Raw genomic sequence first — 23,315 nt, forward strand, 5'->3', positions numbered from 1 at the left:
AAACCCGAAAATCATAGACTCAGTGAAGCTAATTCGATAGGAATAGAGTGAGGAAAAAATGTCTGTGAATTTTGTTATCTTGCTTCTGCATGCCAGAAATTTTTCAAATCCTTTTTTTTTATGTTTTTCAAGCACTATCCAGAGATATATTCCGTGAAAATCGGGGTAGAACTCAGTTCTACTGGAGCAAATGAGACAGTAATAAATTTCTCTATATAAATGAGATGTAGAGAAGGATTAATGCTCTTGAGGTGTGGTTGTAGGTAAAAAATAATTGGACAAAGTTAATAAAACGACAAGGTGCAGTGAATAATCAATCAGAGCTGAATCAACTCTACTCATTGACAACATTGGGGCTGGCAAGGGTTCTGGGGCCCAAGATTTTGGGGTGTAGCATCTTATCTGAATCCCCACCCCCAAGGCCTTATAAAAAAAATTTTTAACCTTAAAACGTGACGTCACGTGGAGTGGCATCGCATGGGCGCCAATCTGGCCTTTTTCAAATGAAGTTAAAGTTGACCATTCCCATTCGTCTAAACCGGTATTTCTAAAACCAAATAATTTGTATATTATGAATACACTAATGGTGGGTAACGAATCGCAATCAATGCCTTTCATTTTTTTTGATGAAGGAAACTACCCTATTGAGATGAGGAATAAGAATGCTGAAAATGATGTACTACAAATGTAAGTGAACAGTCGACTCCATGGGACCTGAGGGAGCCCGAGCCCCCTAAAAAATTCGTTATGCAGGGGAGGAAAAGATGGGTAGGCTTGTCGATTTTTCCCGGAATGTCAAGTTATTCAGAGTCGAGTTTCCATAGATCTAATGTTGATCATATGACTCTTCTAAAATGCTTAAAAAAAAACTTTAAAACTTTTATTTATAAAATTTCTCGGGTTCCCCGATGTTTTTTATAAGTCGGTACCCCTCAGGGACGCCGACTTACAAAAAATAATGGCGTGGCCCAAACCGGGGATCTATCCCCGGGAATTTTTATAAGTAGTGAGTTTTAAGTTTTTTAAGCATTTTAGAAGAGTAATATGATCAACATTAGAGCCCTGATAACTCGAATCTCGATATCTGGACACTCCGGGGAAAATCGACAAGCCTGACACATTTTTTCCTCTCACCCATATCGAATTTTTTGAGGGGGCTCGGGCCCCCTCAAGCCCCATGGAGTTGGCGCCACTGGCACCCCTGCAAGTGAAGACATCTTAAAGAAAGAGGTCCATAACTTGACTATTACGATATAGCTTCAATGCATGTGATTGACCAATATTAACACAATATCAGTTGATAAAAATCAAAGATGTACGTTAATGCATCGACATGAATTGCTAAAAATTATGCAATTCTTTTTTCCAATAATTTTCCTTGCTTTAAAAAAATTCTATACTACGATTCAATCATTTCTGTCAATTTCACATTATATCTCACACACAATACATATTAGTTTATCTACTAACCATGATGAAATTATGCCAAAGCTTATCCTTAAAAACAAAATTTTTCACAATGATACTCATCTATAAGGCTTATTCTAGCATATTATAAACAGCTAATATAGGGGCGAAATGTACCCTACAGGAATACACAACTAAAGAATCGCCCAATATTTCCCAATACGACAGCAAAGCATGCAAAGAACAAACATGAATTAGGAGAGGGGAATTTTAAAATGAGGATAACATGCTATAAGTCTGTAGTGAAATACGAACCGATGCGAACCCTCAGAAAATCATTCTATTACGCTTGTCTCGCACTGCTTCGTTCACGTTTCGTTGTTTGAAAATCGATCAAACGATAGATCGACCTTTCGTTCGATTGAACTCTCGAATTTCGTAAATCGAATTCAAATGATGTTTCGCGCCTCGCGCTTGGTAAATATCCGAAATTCCTAAAAAATCCAAGCTCAGAAACAGAGAAATAGTTGATTAAAGATTCTCTATGTCCACGTTTTGAATGCAACAGAGTCGTAATGGATTTTGAGGAAGACACGACTCATTCTGAGATAAGTTTGGCAACCACCGTGGAAGCCCCGTTTTCGGCCAGCTGTCGTAATTATGAAGATATATCATTGTGAGTAGATTTTATTCTATCTTATGAAGTCTGAGCAATTCGCTCTTATGTACGTTATCTTTTATTAACATTTTGCGTCAGCATTAGCGAGGACAGAAATAACCAAACATTTGCCTTGGATTCCCATCGTCCTGAAATTACCTCCTCAGCCAATGTGAATGACTTGGAAAGTGAGACTTCAGAGGAGACGTTACCGGAGGTAAATGAACGTTTTTTGTTTTCTCATCATGAAATGTGGAAGGTAATTTAGTTGCTCTTTCCAGACGATTCTTTCGGTGTTCTGGCGAGCTGGGAAACTTGGAGCTGCTTGTTACTGCATGGACACTTCTGAGGTACTGATGTGATGGAAAAGTATGTTGTAGATATGATTGTTTGGCCATGTAATCCAAAAGTAACCGCATTTACTACATTTTACTTTTCAGATTTCTGTTTTACCTGACACAGTCGATGTCAATCCTGAATTTAACATGCTTAAGTGCATATATAATCAATTGAAACCTAGGTAAATATTTATAATACATAGTTGTACTCCTGATTTTACAAAGCTATTAAGAGCCAAGTCCGGCCCCCGGGCTAATGACTGGTTTTTGGTCAGCGTATATGACCATATATTACCCCCTCCCCCAAGGGCCCTGTCCCCTTAAAATTGCCGCCATGTGGTGTCGACCTGCAAATTATACCCCTCTGCTATCCCCTTGTAGTGGGCCACATTGTACATAAATGCTGACTTTGCAAGAAGGGTTTCCATCTGGTCAAGGGTTTAGCCAAAAAAAAAATTTAATGGGGACCTTCATTCGGAGCAGATTAATTATTGAAGTTTTGTTTGCAGAGACTGTGGACTGAATTTCCAAAACTCATGAATGTTGGGTGGTTTAGAAATCTTTGACCGCCACCAGATGCAGGTTACAGCTTGGCAGCCGTTAGGAGCATTCGTTCGGTTGTCGCCCAGCCCTGATTTTTTTGTTTTGATCAATCCTGTGGAGGTTGACCTGGTTCCTTCTAAATCGGTAACAATCAGTTGCCCCCTTTTGTTGAGTCACCTTTATTTCCCTGAGCACTGTCACAAGTACATTTGTGTCTTATGCCTTATCCACGGCCATGGCTGAAGGTATTATCCCCCTAACCTCATGTCAATAGCATGTTTAGAACTACCACAACGTGGGGTACACTATCAAGTGTGTATACCTTTCCTCAGGACATTAAGATGATGATAAGAAACTATGATAATTGAAAATGAAAAACTTTGTGTATGTCCACAGTAAGTGCTGTGGACATACACAAAGTTTTACATTTTCAATTATCATCGTAAAATGTTCCACAACATCTCGCCGAACACCATTGAATACATCTGAGAAGAAACTATTTGATGACTGACGATGAAATCAGAAAGGAGCTGCTCCTTGGCAAGAAGATGTAAAACCCAACATAGCTTAGACTTAGGCATTCAAAAAGCTGGCAAAGAAAGCGATCAAATTTGAGATAGTATGACTGATGGATGATTAACTTTTTCCCTACTAACTGACGAAAATATATGTGGGGACGTTTCTTGATCCGGGAGACGAAAGGTGTAATTTTCGTCCGAGGTTTTCTTATGCAAATGAATGAATGCCAAATATATATATGTTTCCGAGCTCTCCCCCTTTTAAGACGGTCGGGGGTGTAAGACGTCTTTGTTTCAGGTGCCAATACTGCGGGGTTTCGGCTTAACCCTCGAAATCCGGGAGCAGGTACCCAGACCCCTCATCTTATATTACCCCTCTAAGCAGTAAGGGACCGTGGTCATACAATTGTTTATCCAGTGAGGTTTAGAAATAAATATTTCTTTTCTCAAGAAATATAAACTAAGAATTGAATTATTTTGTCTTTTGAGCAGCGTTTACAATTTTTAAACGAAATTCTACGATGAATATTAACTTATATCTCGAGTTCTGTGTAAACATCAACATGGAAATTGTTGTGCATTAAATGCGTTAATATTGACCTTAGAACTTCGTTTAATATTTGACAATGCTCAGAAAAAAATGAGGAATTCTATTCGAAGTCTGCAATTTACGTGCAAGCAACAATTATCCATGTGCCAAATACATATAAGCAATCCATAAGTTGACCGCGAACCAATGCCGCAGGTATGGTCGTAAACCCGGAAAGGAGGGAGCACAACTACTCTCGGAGTTCGTGATAATGCAGAGTCCCCGCTGAGAGGGGTTGAAAAAGGTTGGAGCTGAGAGCTTGTGATTGTCCTCGAGACCCTTCTTAATGAATATTTCGCATAAATGCTCCGTACCAAGGGAAAGAAGAGTTTCTTGTGGCTCAGAACAGCAGTCATGCTAAGACGATAACTCCACCGTCTCGTAAAGGTAAACCAGGTGGAAAACCTGCAAAAAATTCACTTCATAACCCTGGGACCCTTGTTCCTCCTCCCATTCAATGGATCTGGCAATGAAAATTTAAAAAAGGGTTTGGGCTACTAACACATTTCAACATATAAGTACTAATGGATATGATGGTAGTAAACCTGTTTTCAATAATGATACTGATAGCTATTCACTTTACATGATTCTGATGTTGGTAATTTTTTTCCACCCAATTACTGACATCCATGTAGTGTGTTTAAAGATTAAATGATGATTAAATAATTTTTGGCGATTTTACATTTAGTCAGGTTGTCACCAGTGCTCGAGTTACCAGCAAGTTTTTGACGGCACTGAAGACGTTGCTTAAGTTGCCAAGGCCAGAAGCACAGGATGAATCCCACAACTCAAACCAGTGCTATGAAGCCAAGTTATTCTGTTTGCCAGGAAAAGACTTCTGTAAGAAATTTATGTCATTCTTTAAGATTTTTCCACATCTAACATTCTTAAAATTAGAATAGGATATGTTTGATTTCACAACCCAAATTACACCACTTGTTAAAATTCTTAATTTAATACATAAGTGTGGGTTTTCTCCACCCCCCTCCATTAGTAAAGGCTTCTTGGGCAGAAAGGTTAAAACTTGACGATAGAGACCAATAGATAAATGGAGTCTGAGAGGTTTCCCGGGAAGAGGGAGTTCCTAGCTCATGAGCAGAGCTCAATTATGCATCTCAAACTGCTTTGTCAAAAAATAACAGATCACGCTAGCTGGCAAGGATGTGCCATTCCCTTAAAGTCTGCTTTTTCATGACCTGGTGTCTACTTAGTAGCTTTGATGTATATACAGGGTGTCCCATTTATCTTGACCTCCCGAAATAACTTTTTGTCCAGATGCAAATACAAAAATGTGTCAAGCAAATGTTCATAAGCCTTCAGGGGGGCATTAATCAGCATGATTGCCTTCCTTGTAGCTTTGTTATTTACAAAGATATGGACAGCAGTATGTCTTTTTTAAATGGCACTCTATTTTTTTATTCGGGAATTCATTTCCTCTCCTAAAGACTCATTAAAAAATGTAGAACAGTGGACCATTAACATAAACTCAGTGTTATGAAAAATGACTGAGACTCTAGCATTTTTTGCAGGTACGCGGGTATTGGAACTACTCCACTTGCTGACGTTGATGGTGAACAAATGAAAACAGTAAAATGCACACCAGTCATAAGAAACTCGTCCACAGTTAGTGGACGAGTTTCTTATGTTTTCATAATGCTGTGTTCCACTGTGCTACATTTTTAAATAAGTTTTTAGGAGAGGAAATGAATTACCGAATAAAAAATACAGAGTGCCCTTTACAAAAGACATACCGCAATTCATATCTTGGTAAATAATAAAGCTAAAAGGAAGGCATTCATGCTGATTAATGTCCCCCTTTTGAACTGTCTGATGTTGACACATTTTTGAATTTGCATCTGGACAAAAATTTATTTCGGGTGGTCAAGATAAATGGGACACCCTGTATGTATTAGTAAATGCAGCTATTTGTTAGAATAGTTGCGACTAAGATTGCTGTAACCATAGTTTAATGAGGAGCCTGGCAAAAGAGAACTGAACTCGCTTGGTCCAGCACCTGTCTAGCGGTGCCTATCACCTGTCATACTTACCTAGCCATACATATACATATATCATAGGTGTTGAATTTACGGTGTTCATATTTCTTTGAAAGTTTGATTTATCCAAAAAGAAGAGCCAGTTTATACCCAAGGACTGATTCATGCATCTGTTTATGGAAATAGTCCAAATATATTAAACTTTTCCCATCCAATTAGTGCATTGTTCATTATTCAAAATCATTTTCAATGTGTTTGATTGTCTGTTTTCTTTTGAATTATCCATGCCTCATTATTCATTCATAGACTTGGTGATCAAGAGTCTGTTCAAATTGATCTTTATCACTAAACACCTTGATATCCATTTCAGATTTTGACCCTTGCAGAAGGCGAGTGCTTGGGATTCACCTGCCACACGAACCAAAAGGATTGTCGGAAGAGGAGCACAATAATTACATACATTCATTGGTGGATATGTCTGCAGAGACAATGGTTCAAGCTCTCGGAGCTCTCCTCATCTATCTTGACAGGACTTGGGCTGAAGTTAACTTGCAAGTAGGAGTGAGAACCCCTCCTGTATTGGACCTCACCTTAATCACACTGTACGTTCATCCTATTTTCACTATAGAGAGCTTTTTTAGTGGAATGTTGAATTATGATTCAATATGGACAACTGAGGTAGGCTGTTAGATTCGCCTTTTTTCTGATGGCAACCATTTCTTCCACTTCCCTAACCAATCACGAAGTGGCTCAGAATACATTGTAAGAGGACTAGGTGTCTCTTGGAATATCTAGACATCTCCTAATTATAAGCTCACTGTAAATTGGTATTTCATACTTTGGTATATGAGCCATATTCTCTATAAAATTAAAATAAAAAAGCATCAACATTGATGTTTGTCATCACCAATTAGAACTGGTTATAAACTGGCAACGATGGTTTTAATTAATATAACAAGCTAATTAAGGGCACTTATAATATCTAAATCAGAATTACTAATATTTTCAATTGCACTATCTGTAATTCCCATTACAGCTATGTCCTATTTTCTCACTCCTCAGTGAATGTGAAGTAGACGACTTAATTTAATCCCTTTATTTACAGGGATGACATAGTCATTATCGACTCAGCCTCTTATGAGGCCCTGCAAATTTTCAGCCAAAGAAGCCATCCGTCAAATTTCAAAAAGTGGGCTCCTGGCAGCAATAAGGAAGGCCTTAGTGTTTTTGGAATTTTCAATCGCTGCAAATCTCAGCAAGGGTGCTTACGTATGAGGTGTGTTAAAGTGAGGAGTATCAATTCTTATTTATGAATAGATATTAAAAGAGTCCATGACTATAGGCATTATTGTAAACTAAAGACGGAAATTCGATCCAGGATGAGAGGCAAACCTGGGTGATTCACAAAATGCTCGATGTAAATACATATGTAATGCGAAAAATCCTCAGAGGAAAAATCATTCGCCTTGACCGGGATGATTTTCTGATGATGCAGTATATCCAAATGGTGAAGACTTCCTCTAAATGTGATGTATCCTCTGAACTATTCGATTCAATCAACGATAGTGACTTTGAATACCAGCTACTCACCAGAATTGAAAATGGAATCTCTACTTTACTTTAGGTCATCCATTCCATGGTTAAATTCAAGATGATATTTAATTTAACCTCGTTGGTGATACGGATTGAGAAAATTATAATCCACAAAGTTAATTGTTAGTCCATCTAATGCTATTCAAGTGCTCATTGCCATACTGAAACTTATCATTCTATTGGTCAGTCTCCAAATTAAATATATTTATAAGAGAATTCCTTTATAGGGAAGGGTTTCCAAGATTATATTGAATTATTTTCAATCCATGGATTTCAGATTAAACCCATCTCTTCCCTAAGAAGGGATGCTAAAAGAATGGGAAAGTTCTATTGGATTCTATCAATTGCATGAGTTTTAGAATCTGTAAATCCACTGAACTGACCAATCATTATTTTGAGCAAATGAAACTTCTTAAAGGTCACTTTCATTAAATTTCCAGAGAGATGTTTCTTCACCCAAGCCGGAAAGTTGAAACGTTAAATGAAAGGTTGGACGTAATTGACTTCTGTTTCAAAGGGAGAAATTCAGATACGGTGAAGAATTTTTTGGACTGCTTGAAAAATATAAATAGTGTTACAGTAAGTAATTGGGGTGAGTTTTTGTGTTATTTCAGTTGAAAAAAGAAATTCCATTGCATGCAATGCACAGGGACTTGTGAGAGCATTGCCTTAACTTGCATACTCATATTTAAACGATTCTTTATTACGTCATTGTGGATTGATTTGCTGACTTGGTGTCTTTATTTACCTATATTTTTTGTAGATTTGATTCTTTGTGAAAGGAGAAATGAACCAAATGATTTTTATCAATCTTAAAACAGAAGTAGGCATAAAGTAGCCAACCATCCAAGACTGAGCACACGGCAACACATATTTGAGCAGTCATTTTCTGCATTCCCCATTTCTTGCATTGTTGATTTCCCTCCCTCATCCTCTCTCCTTGTTTTAAACTACAGTAGACTCCATTTAATGGGTCCACCGGTTGCTTGGGGCAGCCGCTTAATTGGGGCAGATATTGAAGAACAGAACCCAATAGAGGAATATCCCGGAGTATTCTCTGCTTCATTGGGACAGCATGCCGCTTTATTGGGCCATGAGTCGGCGACACAGACTCCATACTCGCGACAAAATTAAACTTTTTTGTTTACAGAATACTATTTTTTTATATTTTCCTCCTTTCAACTCCTATTGAACTACTCTTATTTTTCACAAATGTTCCTATTCTTTCCCTATTTTGAAAGCTCTTGTTGTTATACTATCCACAAGAGAATGGGACTTTCTGTAAAAGGTCTTAGTTAGAGAGATTCATTCAGTGTCGCCCGAGGCTGTGAAAAATATTTTTGACTACATTGTTATAATTCTTAAAAATGGTAATAAATTAACTAAACTTGCTGATTTATTAATCAAATTAATAGTTTCATAAACTTATGTTGCATTATAAACATTCTTTAGCCTTCTTTCTATCATTTCAACGTTTGTTAATGCCCATATTCAGGATAGTTCGCCTAGTTCGGGCAGCCGCTTAATTGGGGCAAAGTGCACAAGTCCCAATTAACCGTAATCTACTGTACTTCCCTGAGCTTTCTCCTTCTCATGAGTAGCCATTGTTTAACTACCTATTGACAGTAGTTAAATATTTGACAAATTCTAATCTGGCAAAAATTAGTAACGATGAATTTTTCTTTTAAGAGAATAATGACAAAGCTGGCAGTCACCCAGGCTTCAATTAAAGAATGGAAATCACTATACAAGGTGAGTGGTCTAGGGCCAATAGTTCATCTCATTAACTGCATGAAAGCAATATGTGTCTGGGTATAAATTAGACCCCATGCTGCACCTCTGGAAGTCTGACTCCGGTGCATGAGAGGACACTGGTGCTTATTCATTACAGATGGAGGCACAGAATTTTCACAAATATGTAGCTCTATCTCAGGGTTCAGCTCAAGGATTTGTGTCTAGATCATTGTGATAGAGACTAGATGGAAATGTTATGCATATGTACTCTGAAAGCAAAGTTTTTATGTATTTACGAGGGTAGACTTAAAAGTAAGGTCTCTAATTTTTTTGTCATTAAATATGCCTTTTTTTCACATTTTTGGATACATCGTTGGAAAGGTCATGGCTTCAGCTATTTTCGGATGTAGTCACCCCGGGGCTTGATGACTTTCCTGATGTGCATGATGAACTTTTGAATCCCGTTGTCAAACCAGCTTCCGTACACATTGCAAAGGTGGGCATTGGGCTTGCGCCTCGTTGTCCGTTGCGAACTTCATCCTTCCTTGGTGTTACTTCAGGGCGAGCAACATTTGGAAATCACAAGTGGTGTACGAAGCGTGCCCGATCACTTTCCACCCAAACTTCGAAATCAGTTCCTGCATCTGATTAGCCGTATGCATATGCAGGCGCATGTTGTTATGAAATGAGACCCCCTTCATCAGCATCCCTAGACGTTTGTTCTTGATGGAGTGCCTAAGCTTTTGTAGTGTTTAGCAGTATCTTTCCATATTGACAGTGATTCCCCGAGGCATGAAATCCACCAACAATACTACCTTTCAGTCCTAAAACACTGTTGCCATGCAGTGGCGCCAACACCATGAGGCCCGAGCCCCCTCAAAAATTCGTTATGGGTGTGAGGAAAAAATGTGACAGACTTGTCGATTTTCCCCGGAGTGCCCAGATATCGAGATTCGTGTTATCATGGTTCTAATTTTGATCATATGACTCTTCTAAAATGCTTAAAAAACCTAAAACTCACTACTTATAAAATTTCCCAGAGTTAGATCCCCGGTTTGGGCCCCCCCAATATTTTTTGTAAGTCGGCACCCCTGTTGCCATGACCTTCTTGGCTGACAGAGTTTGTTTGACCTTTTTCGGTGTTTGAGACTTCGGACGGCACCATTGTTTATACTGTTGCTTTGTCTCGAGGGTATAGTGATGATATAGCACCAGGTTTCATCACCCGTTATGATGGAGTCCAAAAAAGTATCTCCTTCCTCTTCAAAATGGAGTACAACTTGTCCCGTGCGCTGTGTTTGGTGGTCTTCGGTGAGCTGTTTAGGCAGCCACCCGGCAGTGGAAGTTTGCATGCCTGGAAAGGATCTCGTGGCACCACTAACGAATGTTTTTAACATCCATACATTATTTGCTGTAAAGTAAAACCAATTGGCGAGGAATTTCGATAGGTGTCACCTTTTTCGCGGTCAAAATTTGCACGAAAGACCAAATTTCACCACTGGACGGAGACGTAAGGGAAGGTTCCATGGAAACATCTGCTATGCCAACAATGAGCGGTCAAAAATACTTTGCAGCAAGTGAGAGTGGTAGAGTAGGAACCGAGGAACAAGATGGTGTTGGCAGATTGCACCTACAGCTTCATACGACAACGCAATGCCTTAGGAGACCTTACTTTTAAGTTTACAATTTTTTAACACTTTGAAATGAATTCTTTGTTTTGTTCTGCACGTAAGCAATTTTTAAACGAAATTTTAGCAAATAATGAACTTCTGGACTTGTAGTCTTAATACATTATGTTCATTAACTTTGTCGTTATTAATGCTAGAAATCTGTTTAAAATTCCACAATGCTTAAAAAAATGTTAGTAATTCTTATAGAAAAATAAATTAATGAAAACCAAATGCAATATTTGGTCTGAAAAAAACTGGTAGCGCAATATGTTGACCGTAGGCTTTAAGATAGGGTTACAGGGTCTAGTTCAGTGGCAGGGGTACGGGATGGGCACCCCGTTGAGTCGGGTCCCAAATCCAAGGGACGAAAATATCATCGTAACTCCACCCCAAAAAAGACCTCCGTACAGAGAGGTTGAAAATATTCTCATGCTACTCGAAGCATAGAAAACATTTTCCAACTGTAGACGCTGGCAGGAAAGGGTTAAAATACTTTTGAATGATCCACAACCACCTCTGTGGAAATCACTTTGAAGTTTCGTCTTCTGAATCTTTAAATTCAAAACAAATACTATAACCATGTAATAGACAGATGTATAGGGTAAAATAGGGATCATTAACAGTTTGAAAAAGTTATTTTTGTTGATAAAGCTCACCAGCTAGTTTTTTGACTTTGGAAATGCAAGGCCTCTCATTGAGTGCTCCATAAAATAAGATTATGAAAATTTGTATCATTAAGATAATTTAAAATGATGTCACAGATATGTGAATTGGATGGTTCCAAAGATGGACTTTGCAATGGAAACGTTATTTGTAGTTGCCAAAAGGTTTCACTATGCCAATAAACATTAGTGTACAAGGAAGCATTTTACTGAAGCATGAAAATGAAAAGGTTAGCTGATCAGAGAATGAAGTGGAGAGCTGCATTAAACCTATCTCAGGATTGGTGACAGCAGTGATTGTGGTATTGGGAGCAATGCAAAATTGGATCACAAATACATGTATCATTATTAAATGTGTTTTTCATTCAAATTTAGACGATATACAACTGCATTCTTCTGGGAGAGTTATGTTCTGCCTACAAAAAGGAAGCAAAAATATTTGAGAAGGTAATTATTCACTGAAAAAATTAAACAATCTTAGTGAATTTTGCATGAAGTTTATTCAACTGGAATAAATTATTTTCACAGATAAGTGATTGTGCCACTGAGGACCTACAGCAAGTGGCTCATTATATTTACAGTGTTATGGATTTTGATGAATCAGAGGCCCAAAACAAGTTTGTTGTAAAGATGGGAGTTGACGAAGAACTTGATAAATGTAAGAACTTTAAATCACTTTGTTTAAAAAATAGAATAGCCCCCAAAATGATAAAAATGACTCATCATTAATACTCAGAACTCAGCAGGAGAATTCTTCAACGATTTTTGTCAAATGACCTCAGAAAACATTTTTTTTAAATCTTTTTATCCTCTTTGAAGTTGGATACTGTTTGCAGAGTTTCAAGAGTGCTTTACTTAAACTGGCTACTGCTCAGTGCAAAAGTTGACTGCACTAGAACCCCATGTTGGAATATTATACTCTACCTTACTATTTAATTTATAATAATGCACCAGGGTTCCCACTCAATCTAAATTACCAAATTCACGGTTTTTCCAGGTTTTCACGGTCTAAATGTCTTCAAATTCACGGTTTGTAAATAAACTATTTTAGGCAGAAATATTGATCACGTAACGATCATCATCCGCACGTTAACTACAAATTTAACATAATCCACAGACACCATGAATCCAAACACAGCAATGAAAGTGCTATCTCTCCTGATGTCACATATCATTTGCAAAATTTAGCTAGGGCTAAAGGTAGTGCGTGGGAAAATAGAGGGACAAGGGCGCCAGGGATGTTAAGAAGTGCCTGAATTTTCGCAAGCGTTAATGACTACCAGCTACCAGTCTCCCGGCTTGGGTACTGGCTTAAGGTCAATGTGTCATCATGACACACGGACCAGTAATTGCGCTTCAAATATACTTGTCGAGATAAGTTCGTGGCCATGTCTGCGCATGACTGACCTTTAAATATGATCGAAATATCCGTTTTTCTTTTAATATGTCAATCGTAGTTGTATGATCGTAAAATCAAGACTGAGAGATTTTTAAGGCTTTAGAGCGAAATTCACGGCTTTTTTCACGGTATGCAAAATTCACGGCTTATTCCTGGTTTTAAGGTTTTCAAGGTAGAGTGGGAACCCTGTGCACTATCATCTGCTCACTTTATGTTTGTGGGTGAGCTTTTGTGAAAGCCCGGATGCATTTGGAGGGTTTCGCTGATGGGGAAGGGGTATTACCGAGAGAGAGAGAACAGGAGCATACATAATGTTGCCAAATGCACATAGCTAGCCTGGTTGGTCACTGAAAACCTGTGAGTCATTGGGCCACAGGTATTTTGGGCCCAGCACCGAGGACAACATACATACTTACACATTAGGGAGTTATTGAGGATAATTCCTCCACATGAGCCCATGACATTGTCAGTTACCACACTGAATTCGACAGCGTCGGTGAAAGGCATACTTAGAGACACAAAAGGAGAAGGCATGAAGTTTGGAAACACAGCTCCAACAGCAGATTCACGATGTTAACACGACGGAGGTCTGAAAGTGACTGAATTCCCAAAGTTCTAGGCCATGCCAACTGTCTTCTGATTGGCCGAGGGAAAGTCACGTGCGGAGAAACTTTCCCTCCCCTCACCCCCACTTGCTTTAGCCACACCCACAGAGATAAAATGAACCGAGTTTAGTTTCATCCTAAATACAATATCAGTGATAAAAAAGTTATGCATGAATGATGTGCATGTGAAGAATCTCATTACCAATATTATGACATTTATATCCTCCTATTTTTGGCACTCAATCTTGTGCAATTACAAACATATAATGAAATTTGGCACACCCTTAGGATTGCATCATAAATTTTTGCTGGGTGTCAACCAAATTTTAAAATTTTGACCCAATTTTGTCAGAGCTTTCAATATTAAGAAGTTCCAAGATACAAAAAAGTATCTATGAATTTCTTCTGTAAAAATGTCAATTATGAGGTCTATGTGAAAGAAAGTACAAAGCTCATACACGAGATGCAACCGGTTTTTTTCCCTGTGATTGGATTTTGCTATACAGGAGCTTAAGGACATGATATAATTTGCAGACTTGGTTGAAGGTTGTATTGGTCATAAGTTGGAGATGACATTTCCTGCTTTCAAATCATCTAAACTACCTTAAATCATAAAAATCGAGTCTAAGATGTTGCTGGCCTTTAATTCACGATCTTTTCATCTAAATATTATGAGAAAAATATCACTAATAAATTAAAACAAAATTGTTTGCCTGGTGAGTTATGAAAAACATTTTAACTCCCCTCATCAGGTAAAAACTGCTGCTGAGAATGTCAGGACAGGAAGATATTGCCGCAACAAGCATGTGATTATCATTGCCTTTGAAGAAGAAGTTTTCAAAATTAGTTTTTATAGTCTTAATTTTTGTTGTAACTCTGGACGATTGTAAGTCTAAAAGCTGTTCCATACTCTGGCCACTAATGAAATCTTCCCTCACCATCCCTCCCATCAAGATCTGGGCAACCGGAGGAAAATGAAGCAATTACCCCCTCTGAGACATGAACTATCATACGCACTGGGAATTTGCCACAATCACCAAGGTCCCTGGGAATACAGACACATATTGTCCATATTACTACATAGGTCATTTTTCATAATGAATCGCTTTTACAAAGTTACGCCTCAAACCATCAATTTTACTAAATATGTACAGTAAAACCTCTATGTAGTGAACCTCTTTACATCATAAACCTCCATACTTCATACCACCCCAATGGTTCCATCAGATTTACATGTAAATTTATAGGCAAACCTCTTTGTAGTGAACCTCTTTATATCGTATAACCTCCACTTATCATACCAAGGAAATATGTACCACTGAGACAGCCTCCGATACTACCTCCGTAAATTGTACCGAGACAACTAGAGACCATCAATGCAGATTACGTATATGGAATGACATTTTCAGCGATAAATGTTTCACCCTTTTTTTTCTTATACACCTTTATTATGCACAAAGGTTAAGAAAACACTTAGCTGTTTCACAAAATAAAATATATTGCGACCGGTTTCGATACAGCGTATCATCATCTGGCCAGATGATGATACGCTGTATCGAAACCGGTCGCAATATATTTTATTTTGTGAAACAGCTAAGTGTTTTCTTAACCTTTGTGCATCATGAAGGAGTTTCACCATGTTACGCCAACCACCATCACCTTTATTATGTTGTAATTTTCACGTTCATCATTAGTTGTGGCCATTTTGGTCCATATGAGAGCATACCTAACAGTAAATAAGAAAAAAAGGTATTCAACTATCCTAATCACTTTAGTGACTGTTGAATTAAAAGAGATCACATAGTTTTCCCTCAAATCATGGCAAAATCATGAGATAGAGCTCGCTTTCTGTAATTATTTATTATATAATAAATACATGTTTATTTAAGCACATGAATATAATGGTTTAAAAGACAGTAGTGCTTTCATCTCCGAAGGATATGAAAAAATGGTGCCTACCACTGAAACCTCTCAATAGTGAACCTCATACATCAAATTGCCCAAATTTTGGTCCCCTCCATTACGATGTAAAGAGGTTTTACTGTAGGTCCTCGATCCATCACTAATTCCTCACTTTTGCTGAAATACCTTTCACGTAGAACTTCATTAGATATCCACCGCTACGAGAAGTTGGATTTATAACAAATTACTTGATACTTGAAAGAGGATAAGATAGCAGGATACTGAACCACTATTGTCTAGCAGGACCTCTATCGAAATGTTTCTAGTATATGGATGAATATTTTCCTACAAGAATTGATAACGCACATACATATTTTCTTGAAATTTTTATCATTCCTTTTCCTACTTTAAATGATGCGTATTTGTTTCTTCACATATTTCATTGGTCTTTTACGTATTTGTACATGCATATCACCTGTGACCAGTAAAGACTCTTTGTGAAGCATTTAGAAAATGCTTGATGTTTGTTTTTATTACAAGTAAAGACTTCTTTCTTTCAGTGAAACAGAAACACATGGGTTTATCAAACCTCATGTCTAAAGTGGCCGAGCAAGAACTTGAAAGTTTGCCTCCAGAAGTAACAGAGTGCTCTCTAATGTATTTGCCAGAGATAGGTTACATCCTGTGCTTGCCCATGTGGAAAGAAAACATGGAAGATACTGATTTCAATATTCCAGGGTTAGAATTTAAGGTATGAATGATATTTGATGATCCATGAAAACCCATTAGTTATCTACTCTCCACAAGGTACGTTACCACATCCAAAACATGCAGTACATAATGAGGATGACTTTGAAAAACATTTTTAGGATTGGCCCAAAACCTTGGTTACAATAGGCTAGCAGAATAGACAGAAACACTGCATCACTTCAGGTAGTAACATTTTTACTCTAAATTTGGCATGTCAAGCTTACTAAAATGCAGGGGTTAGAGCTTAAAATATTAAAATTTCATTCAAACATTAGCATTCAAAGACAAATTGAGCATTAAGTTTTGTTTACTTGATTCAATCAATTTTGCACTTCTGCCCCTGCAAATTGCGTAAAAGTAGGTATTGAGGAAGAGTCCAAAAGAAAGGATTGACTCAGAATCAAACAACCAAACTCTCAAATAAATCAAAAACCCAAGGAACAAAAAGGCAAAATGACTTGCACATCATGAGATAATAATAATACAATATAAAAACAAATTAAAAAAAAAACAACATTCTTATCGCGAGCATATGCTAATAGAGTTTCACTAAATATGCTAAAAATGTATACACCAGTATAGCTTCACTAAGTTTACTTGCGAAAAAAAAGAATATCAAGTTAAAAGGGATTGCAACAGCAAAAATTTTTGTGTGGGATAGGGTGGTTTCCTATTATTTTTTTATTGCCTAAATTGAAAGATTATTACTCCTGGAGTATGCATTTCACGCTCTTAGATTTTGAATGACGATATCTATTTTTCGTGATTAAACAAAAAGTGAACATTTTCAAGCACGCAAAAACGCGACGGCTAAGTAGGAATGATGGGAAAAGTCTGTGTGACGTAATTCTGGTTCCCTCTGCCGCCCTGTGAGGTGACCTTGAGGCAAGGCTTGAGCGCTGATATGACGCAGGCTGCTAGCAGGTAGCAGAGTACCCTGCTAGCAGTTAGCACTTGGCTTAAATAAGGATTATTAATACCCTATCAAATGAAGGAAACTTTCTGAACTAAGACAATATTAATGGGTGATTATTAAGACATGTTTCCCTGAGCCTTGAGCCACATGCATGCATTGGTAATCTCACAATCAGACTATGTAAAACTCCTATCTACTCGTATAGAAACTAGGTCCCTGTGACGTCACTTGGAGTGGAATCGCATTGGCGCCAATCTGGCCTTTTTCAAATGAGGTTAAAATTGACCGTTGCCATTCGTCTAAACTGGGATTTCTAAAACCAAATAATTTGTATACTATGAAAACCCTAATGGTGGGTAACGAATCGCAATCAATGCATTTCGTTTTCTTTGACGAAGGAAACTACCCTATTGTTCATGTTCATATTTTTTTAATCCCTTATTTCATCTTTTGTTGGTAAATTTTTGTTAACTTTTCAATGAACTTTGATGCAAACGAATTTTGTTGTTAGGACTCCCTAACATCTATCTCCTATAAATGATCTCAGCCTGGCATTGGATTTTGGTGCTCATTTCTCTAAATAATCTCCATATTTCACTTTGAATTCTGAACAAAAATCGAAATATGTACAGTTAAAATTATAATAAAAGTCTTAAAATATTTCATTGTCATAAAGTTCTGAGTTATCCTGAAATTTTCATCCTGATAGTTAATCGGAAAGTGGCTTGAAATTAAGTCGCAAGATTTGACCCAGGACAAGATGACAAACAACGATGCGACCTTATAAAATAATTATAATAAGTGCAAAATTACATGACCCCAAAGCAGATGTACATGACAAAGTAAAGCCATCTCTCTCCATAAATAGGTTTTGGCCTAATTTTTATTTACAAATTCCTAACAAGTGATTCCCTTAAAAAAAACAAGCACAATTAATTTCCCAAGAATGAGAGTAGATATCCCAGATTGTTGTTATTCACTGCTTTAAAGCCAATTTAATTTTATAATTTAACATTCCAACCCTTTAATGGCAGCTTCCAAATTCCATGAAAATACCCCATTTAAAACTTCAAACTCTGGCTTAGTACCAGATATCCCTAAACTAAGCAAAATATATAGGAACAATATTAATGGCAATTCAATAGCATATACATGTAATGCTTCTAGCAAGGGAGATACTTGAGTCGGAGAAACCAATACGATGCAATATATTGCCCACAAATACACCATATGAACAAATCAAATTGAGGAATTTATGTTTAATTTTCTTTTGACTTATAATATTCATGACAATTAAAAGCAATACCTAATGTATTAAACTAAAGAAGTACATAATAAACATTCTTATTTTCAGTTTAAAGCAAATCGAATGGCTCATTACAAGAGTGCTCGCTGTAAAGGTTAGTCATATCCTTATATCCTCTAGTACAGATTCTTTTCCCTTTGTAAGCGGTTTCCCAACTGGTTCCTCATGGTTTAATTTTTTCCTTTCAGAGATGGACAATGCTCTAGGGGATTGCTCAGTGCAGGTGATGACCCATGAATTGAGGATCATGGTGCGATTGATTCAGTTTATTCTGGAACATTTATCTCCAGTCATCCAACTCGTGAAACATTCAGCTACACTTGATTGGTGAGTGACTTTGATAGCGTAGCTATAGCTAAACATATTAATCATGTGTTGACCAATGGGCTTGTTCATCATTTTGTCCAATTGTTGATTGAGATAGTTTGAAATATAAAGAGAGAGTTTTCACTCAATCGTCTGTATTTAGCCCCAGTCCAGAGGAAAAGGGGGCCGGATTGTGGCCTCATCTGGGCCAGGTAAAAGATATAAATCAAATCAAATCCGATTGTTTCAGTTTTCCAATCTGTCACGAACGTCAAGCGGACGCTTCTTTTCAAAAACAGGAGACCATGTGGTCAGCTTCAGCAGCGGCCGACCACAACTTAGAAAGATAATTAAAGAAGTGAGCATTTAGACGAATAAATAGCCGAACACGATTAGGGAAAAACGCAGGTGGCCTCCATAGAATTGTGAGAATGGGTGGCCCCTTCGAAAAAGGCGGCTGAGATTAGAATTTTGAGGAGAGTGGGGTTGGGCGGAATGTAGAAAGTGTGGGAATGGAATCAAGGTATTTCGAGCAGTAAGATAAATTAAAATGCGGACGGGTGGGAAATACGGCTGGAAGAAATGACATGACATTGTGAGGGATTGACCATTTGGAAAGTGGAGATTGTATTTGGTTTAAGGCCAGTAATCACTAGTCCGAACACAACATCACTCCATACCACGACACCATATGTCATGCACCAAATGACTCTGAAAGGGGTTTAGTGTAGTGTAACTCAGATGATTGGGAACCTCATACCTCAGAGGCAGTCACAGTAAAGAAATACACGCCCATTTCTTAAGTGAAGTCCATTTGATTGATACCAGCAAAATGCACGTTATAAGTTTGGCTTGCTCTTCGAAGTACATGGTGCAGAGAAAAAGGCTAGCAGGGCTGCTTGCCCGAAGAGGGGATGTCAACGAGAAGTCTCAGACAGGGCGTGGCCAAGGGCAGTCTTTTCAGCAAGGCATCGGTTTAGCACGGTGTCGAACGACAGCGATGATGTGTAGCAGAGTGATGGCAAAAGAGAGAGAGCGACAACTTCTTGAACTATTCACGGAGAAAAATTAACATACTTGACCCTTTAGCAATGGGTCGATGATGCCACGAGCCGATGCCAAGAGTGTCACCACTTCTCAGCTTTACCCCTTGGTATTATCTTGGATCTAATGTGGTTTGTCTGTTTATACATTTTAGAGTGATTCCTTCTCTGAATGAAATTTTCCTTCTGGATGAGTGTCTCCAACTCACAAAAAGTAGGAGGCAAATTTCGGGTTTGCTTGTTTTATATGTACTTATGAGAGAATGACTGAATGGGAAAGACAGTTGATTTTTCACGGCATAATGACATGAGGTTTTGGGCAAAAGCAAATGAATAATGAGGTTCAGGCTTGAAACTGCAATTCATTAACATAATTTGGTAGCTGGGATGGAAAGATAAATTGCAACGAATAAAAAAACCTCATTTGGCCATTCTCTTGTAAGTTAAAACTAAGAACATATGAAAGTTACCACCCACATTTAATGAGTTGGTGACATCATTAAAGTTCAGGTTTGTGCCTGCAGTTATAATATCCATGTGTTTAGTTCTGAGTTGAAACATTAGCAAAATGGATATTTTAACCTACTGTACCCAAAATCCTGTAGGCACGGAAAATGACTGGGAGATACTGAAATCATACATCTGTAGCAGCTGAGACATGACGAAACACTTGGCATGAAGTAACTGCGTTATCAACTTATCTGAGCAACAATTAACAATTTGAATTTTTCATCACCAACAGCTCATGAAGGAAGGTGACAGATCAAAAAAGGGAATAATAGGGGTATCTCCGATTTTCAAACTCAATCACAATCAACAGTAAAAAAAAATGGTGAAAGAGCCCATTGATCACAAACTCATTCAAAATTATGCTACCACTAACATGTACAGTGTTTTACCTTTCGCTTCACTCTTCCATCTTCATGTGTGAAATGGAATGAAATTTAGGTAGAAATGATGAGGAAAAGCACTCATCACAGGTATCAAGGAATAGGTAACCTATGGGTGCATTCAGCCTAACTGAGTGCTCTCCTTTGCTCAATGAGCAGTTGCCATTTTAAGTGAGTGTTGTAAACACTGTGCTCACTTCGGATCACCACAGAGCAGAAGAGAAGAAAGCAAATGAGAGTCAAGCTCTATACTGTTGCATTTGATACCCATTCACGGATTTATCATGACGTCATGATCAACTGATCACTACGAGCACCAGTGGCATAGCAAGGGGGGGGGGATTTTGGGGGATGAAACCCCCCCCTCCCAGAGCTCAGAGAAATTTTTAAGTTAAGCCTGTTTTACTTAACTGGATTAATATCACTAATAGAATAGTGCGAGGATTAATAAAATATCCATCAGAAGGCCGTAAAACTCACCATTTTGAACCATTTATCTTAATTTTTTTCTGGTGGAGGCCCCCCACCCCCCGCTTACCCTGGCGGGTATGCAATACCCCCAGGCCCCACAGTATTAGCTGTGCCTTAAACCCCCCTAGCCTTAACTTCTAGCTGTGCCCCTGCTGAGCACAGTATGGCTAAGTACACCCAATGACCCCAGTTTACAGAGCGAAGATAGCATTATTGGCACTCCCATAACTTCTTACAGTTCCAGAAGAATTCTTGAATTTCTTCACAAATCATCTTCAAGTGTTAAACAAATTAGTTGAAATTTTTAGAAATTAATAAATTTTTTAATTTATACTCTAAATCTTTAGTTTAATAGCTTTAGCTACAGTTGCGAGAGAAAATGGCTATGTGCGACCAACATTAAAGGACGATGAGAGAGTCATTGAGATCCATGGAGGAAGGCACCTGCTACAAGAATTGTGCATGGATTCATTTGTCCCAAATGACACATTTTCTAGTGAAAAGAATGATTGGGGATTAATGAAAGTGCTTACAGGCCCTAATGCCAGTGGGAAGAGTGTTTACATGAAGCAGGTAAGTTAGATATGTTGCTTGGATGCAATGCAATATGTATCAATGATTTAAATTGATTCAGACGTTTATGAAACAAGCACTATATTTAATTTTAGGTCGCACTGATAACCTTCTTGGCTCACATAGGTAGTTTTGTTCCAGCAGAAAGTGCAGTAATAGGAATCATTGATAGCATTCACACACGCATAACAACCACTGAGTCAATTAGTCTACAGCTATCTGCATTTATGATTGACCTCTGCCAGGTACGAACCTCATAGCCTTTGTTCTATGATGCCTATGTCCTAATAGGGTTTCTAATTGAGGTACAGAGAAACCAATGAAAACAGAAGAATTATCTTAAACTCAGTGCTTCTTTAATATAGGTCTCAACTGCAGTGAACTGTTCCTCCCCTTCTTCACTTGTCATCATTGACGAGTTTGGCAAGGGAACTACCGAGTTAGATGGCTTGTCATTGCTCACGGCTGTTTTGGAGCATTTCCTGAGCCGTGGTTCTAATTGCCCTCATGTTCTGGTGTCCACACATTTCCATAATATATCAATGATTCTAGCATCAACACCAGGATTAACTTATCAGGTATGTAAGACGGAATAGTTGCTCCTGAAACAGAGCTATAGACTTTAGACACTTTCTTAATTGCAGACCATGGATCACATGTTTGAGGGGGATCAAATAATTTACTTGTTCAAGCTAAAAAATGGATCAGTAAATTCCAGCTTTGCACATCAAGTGGCAGTGTGTGTTGGCCTAAATACAAGGATAATAAACAGGAGTAAACAGGTACAAAAAAAATGCGAATCGGCTTAATGTTTTGGGGTAAAATATGAAATCTAAGTCTAGCTCACCCGCTATTACAACCACAGGCATTGAAGGCTTTAGAAGATGTGCAACCATTAAGGGTGGCAGCCCATGAGAACGCAGAAAATCTACATTCACTGTAAGTCCACTTTGTTTCCCTTCTTTCCTGTGGTACGCTTACATAATTAACACTCCAATTCCATTTCAGAAACGAGAAGATACTCCAAGTACTGGCTGATGACGATGACTCGCAGCCCTTACAAAGTAAATTGACGGCCATCAGAGACGTTGCAAAATAGCAGTGAATATGAGATTCGACGCAAAACCAAGGGAAATATATACATGAAGTATACCTTTATCTATGCTTCAGTTTATACTTTTCTTCACTTATCGGCGCTGACGATAAATTGCAGATTCGCGCTCTCAGTGGCTCCCTGCGTATGCGGATTACTCGAGTCTTCTATTGTCGACAACAAATTTTGGACTCTCAATTGAGTTAATTAGTTTCTTAATTTGTGAAGAATGCCGAAAGATATGAGGATTAATATTTGTATTTGAATGAAATAGAATCAGTTTGCAATTTTTAATGAGTAATATGATGTATTTTTGATACTTAAGTGATGAAATAAATTTATTACTGACATTCAC

General features: G+C 37.9%; 1 protein-coding gene and 1 long non-coding RNA gene across 3 annotated transcripts; one reads left to right on the plus strand and one right to left on the minus strand.

The window, feature by feature from the left end:
• The first annotated feature begins 1,855 nt into the window (after positions 1–1,855).
• On the plus strand, positions 1,856–23,074 carry LOC124157979 (mutS protein homolog 5-like). 2 transcript variants are annotated; one of them, XM_046533110.1, is made up of 20 exons: positions 1,856–2,083; positions 2,165–2,282; positions 2,347–2,415; positions 2,506–2,585; positions 4,742–4,893; positions 6,418–6,649; positions 7,153–7,323; positions 8,081–8,219; positions 9,330–9,392; positions 12,082–12,153; positions 12,235–12,364; positions 16,173–16,363; positions 18,633–18,678; positions 18,773–18,911; positions 21,642–21,867; positions 21,963–22,112; positions 22,233–22,445; positions 22,512–22,649; positions 22,733–22,806; positions 22,876–23,074. In XM_046533110.1, exons 1-20 carry the CDS (start codon positions 1,983–1,985, stop codon positions 22,964–22,966), a joined length of 2,595 nt encoding a protein of 864 aa, XP_046389066.1. In that variant the 5' UTR covers positions 1,856–1,982; the 3' UTR covers positions 22,967–23,074. The 2 variants fall into 2 exon arrangements, with proteins under 2 accessions (XP_046389066.1, XP_046389067.1); XM_046533111.1 differs by lacking the exons at positions 22,733–22,806; positions 22,876–23,074 and having other exon boundaries at positions 22,512–22,720.
• Positions 22,380–23,132, minus strand: LOC124157983. The gene is made up of 3 exons (XR_006864671.1): positions 23,021–23,132; positions 22,715–22,923; positions 22,380–22,469 (listed from the first exon to the last, which is right to left on the minus strand). It is a non-coding gene; the product is annotated as an uncharacterized LOC124157983 (long non-coding RNA).
• Between the last annotated feature and the right edge of the window lie 183 nt (positions 23,133–23,315).

Source organism: Ischnura elegans, chromosome 4 (assembly GCF_921293095.1).
Source record: "Ischnura elegans chromosome 4, ioIscEleg1.1, whole genome shotgun sequence".
NCBI classification, from domain to species: domain Eukaryota; kingdom Metazoa; phylum Arthropoda; class Insecta; order Odonata; family Coenagrionidae; genus Ischnura; species Ischnura elegans.

What these genes read in the sequence shown, in the direction of transcription:
- LOC124157979 (XM_046533110.1), top strand. Translation starts at nt 1,983, where the DNA reads ATGGATTTTGAGGAAGACACGACTCATTCTGAGATAAGTTTGGCAACC. An exon ending in TTCCAGGGTTAGAATTTAAG is followed by an intron (nt 16,364 to 18,632) that starts GTATGAATGATA and finishes TCTTATTTTCAG; the next exon opens with TTTAAAGCAAATCGAATGGC. An exon ending in CAAGAGTGCTCGCTGTAAAG is followed by an intron (nt 18,679 to 18,772) that starts GTTAGTCATATC and finishes TTTTCCTTTCAG; the next exon opens with AGATGGACAATGCTCTAGGG.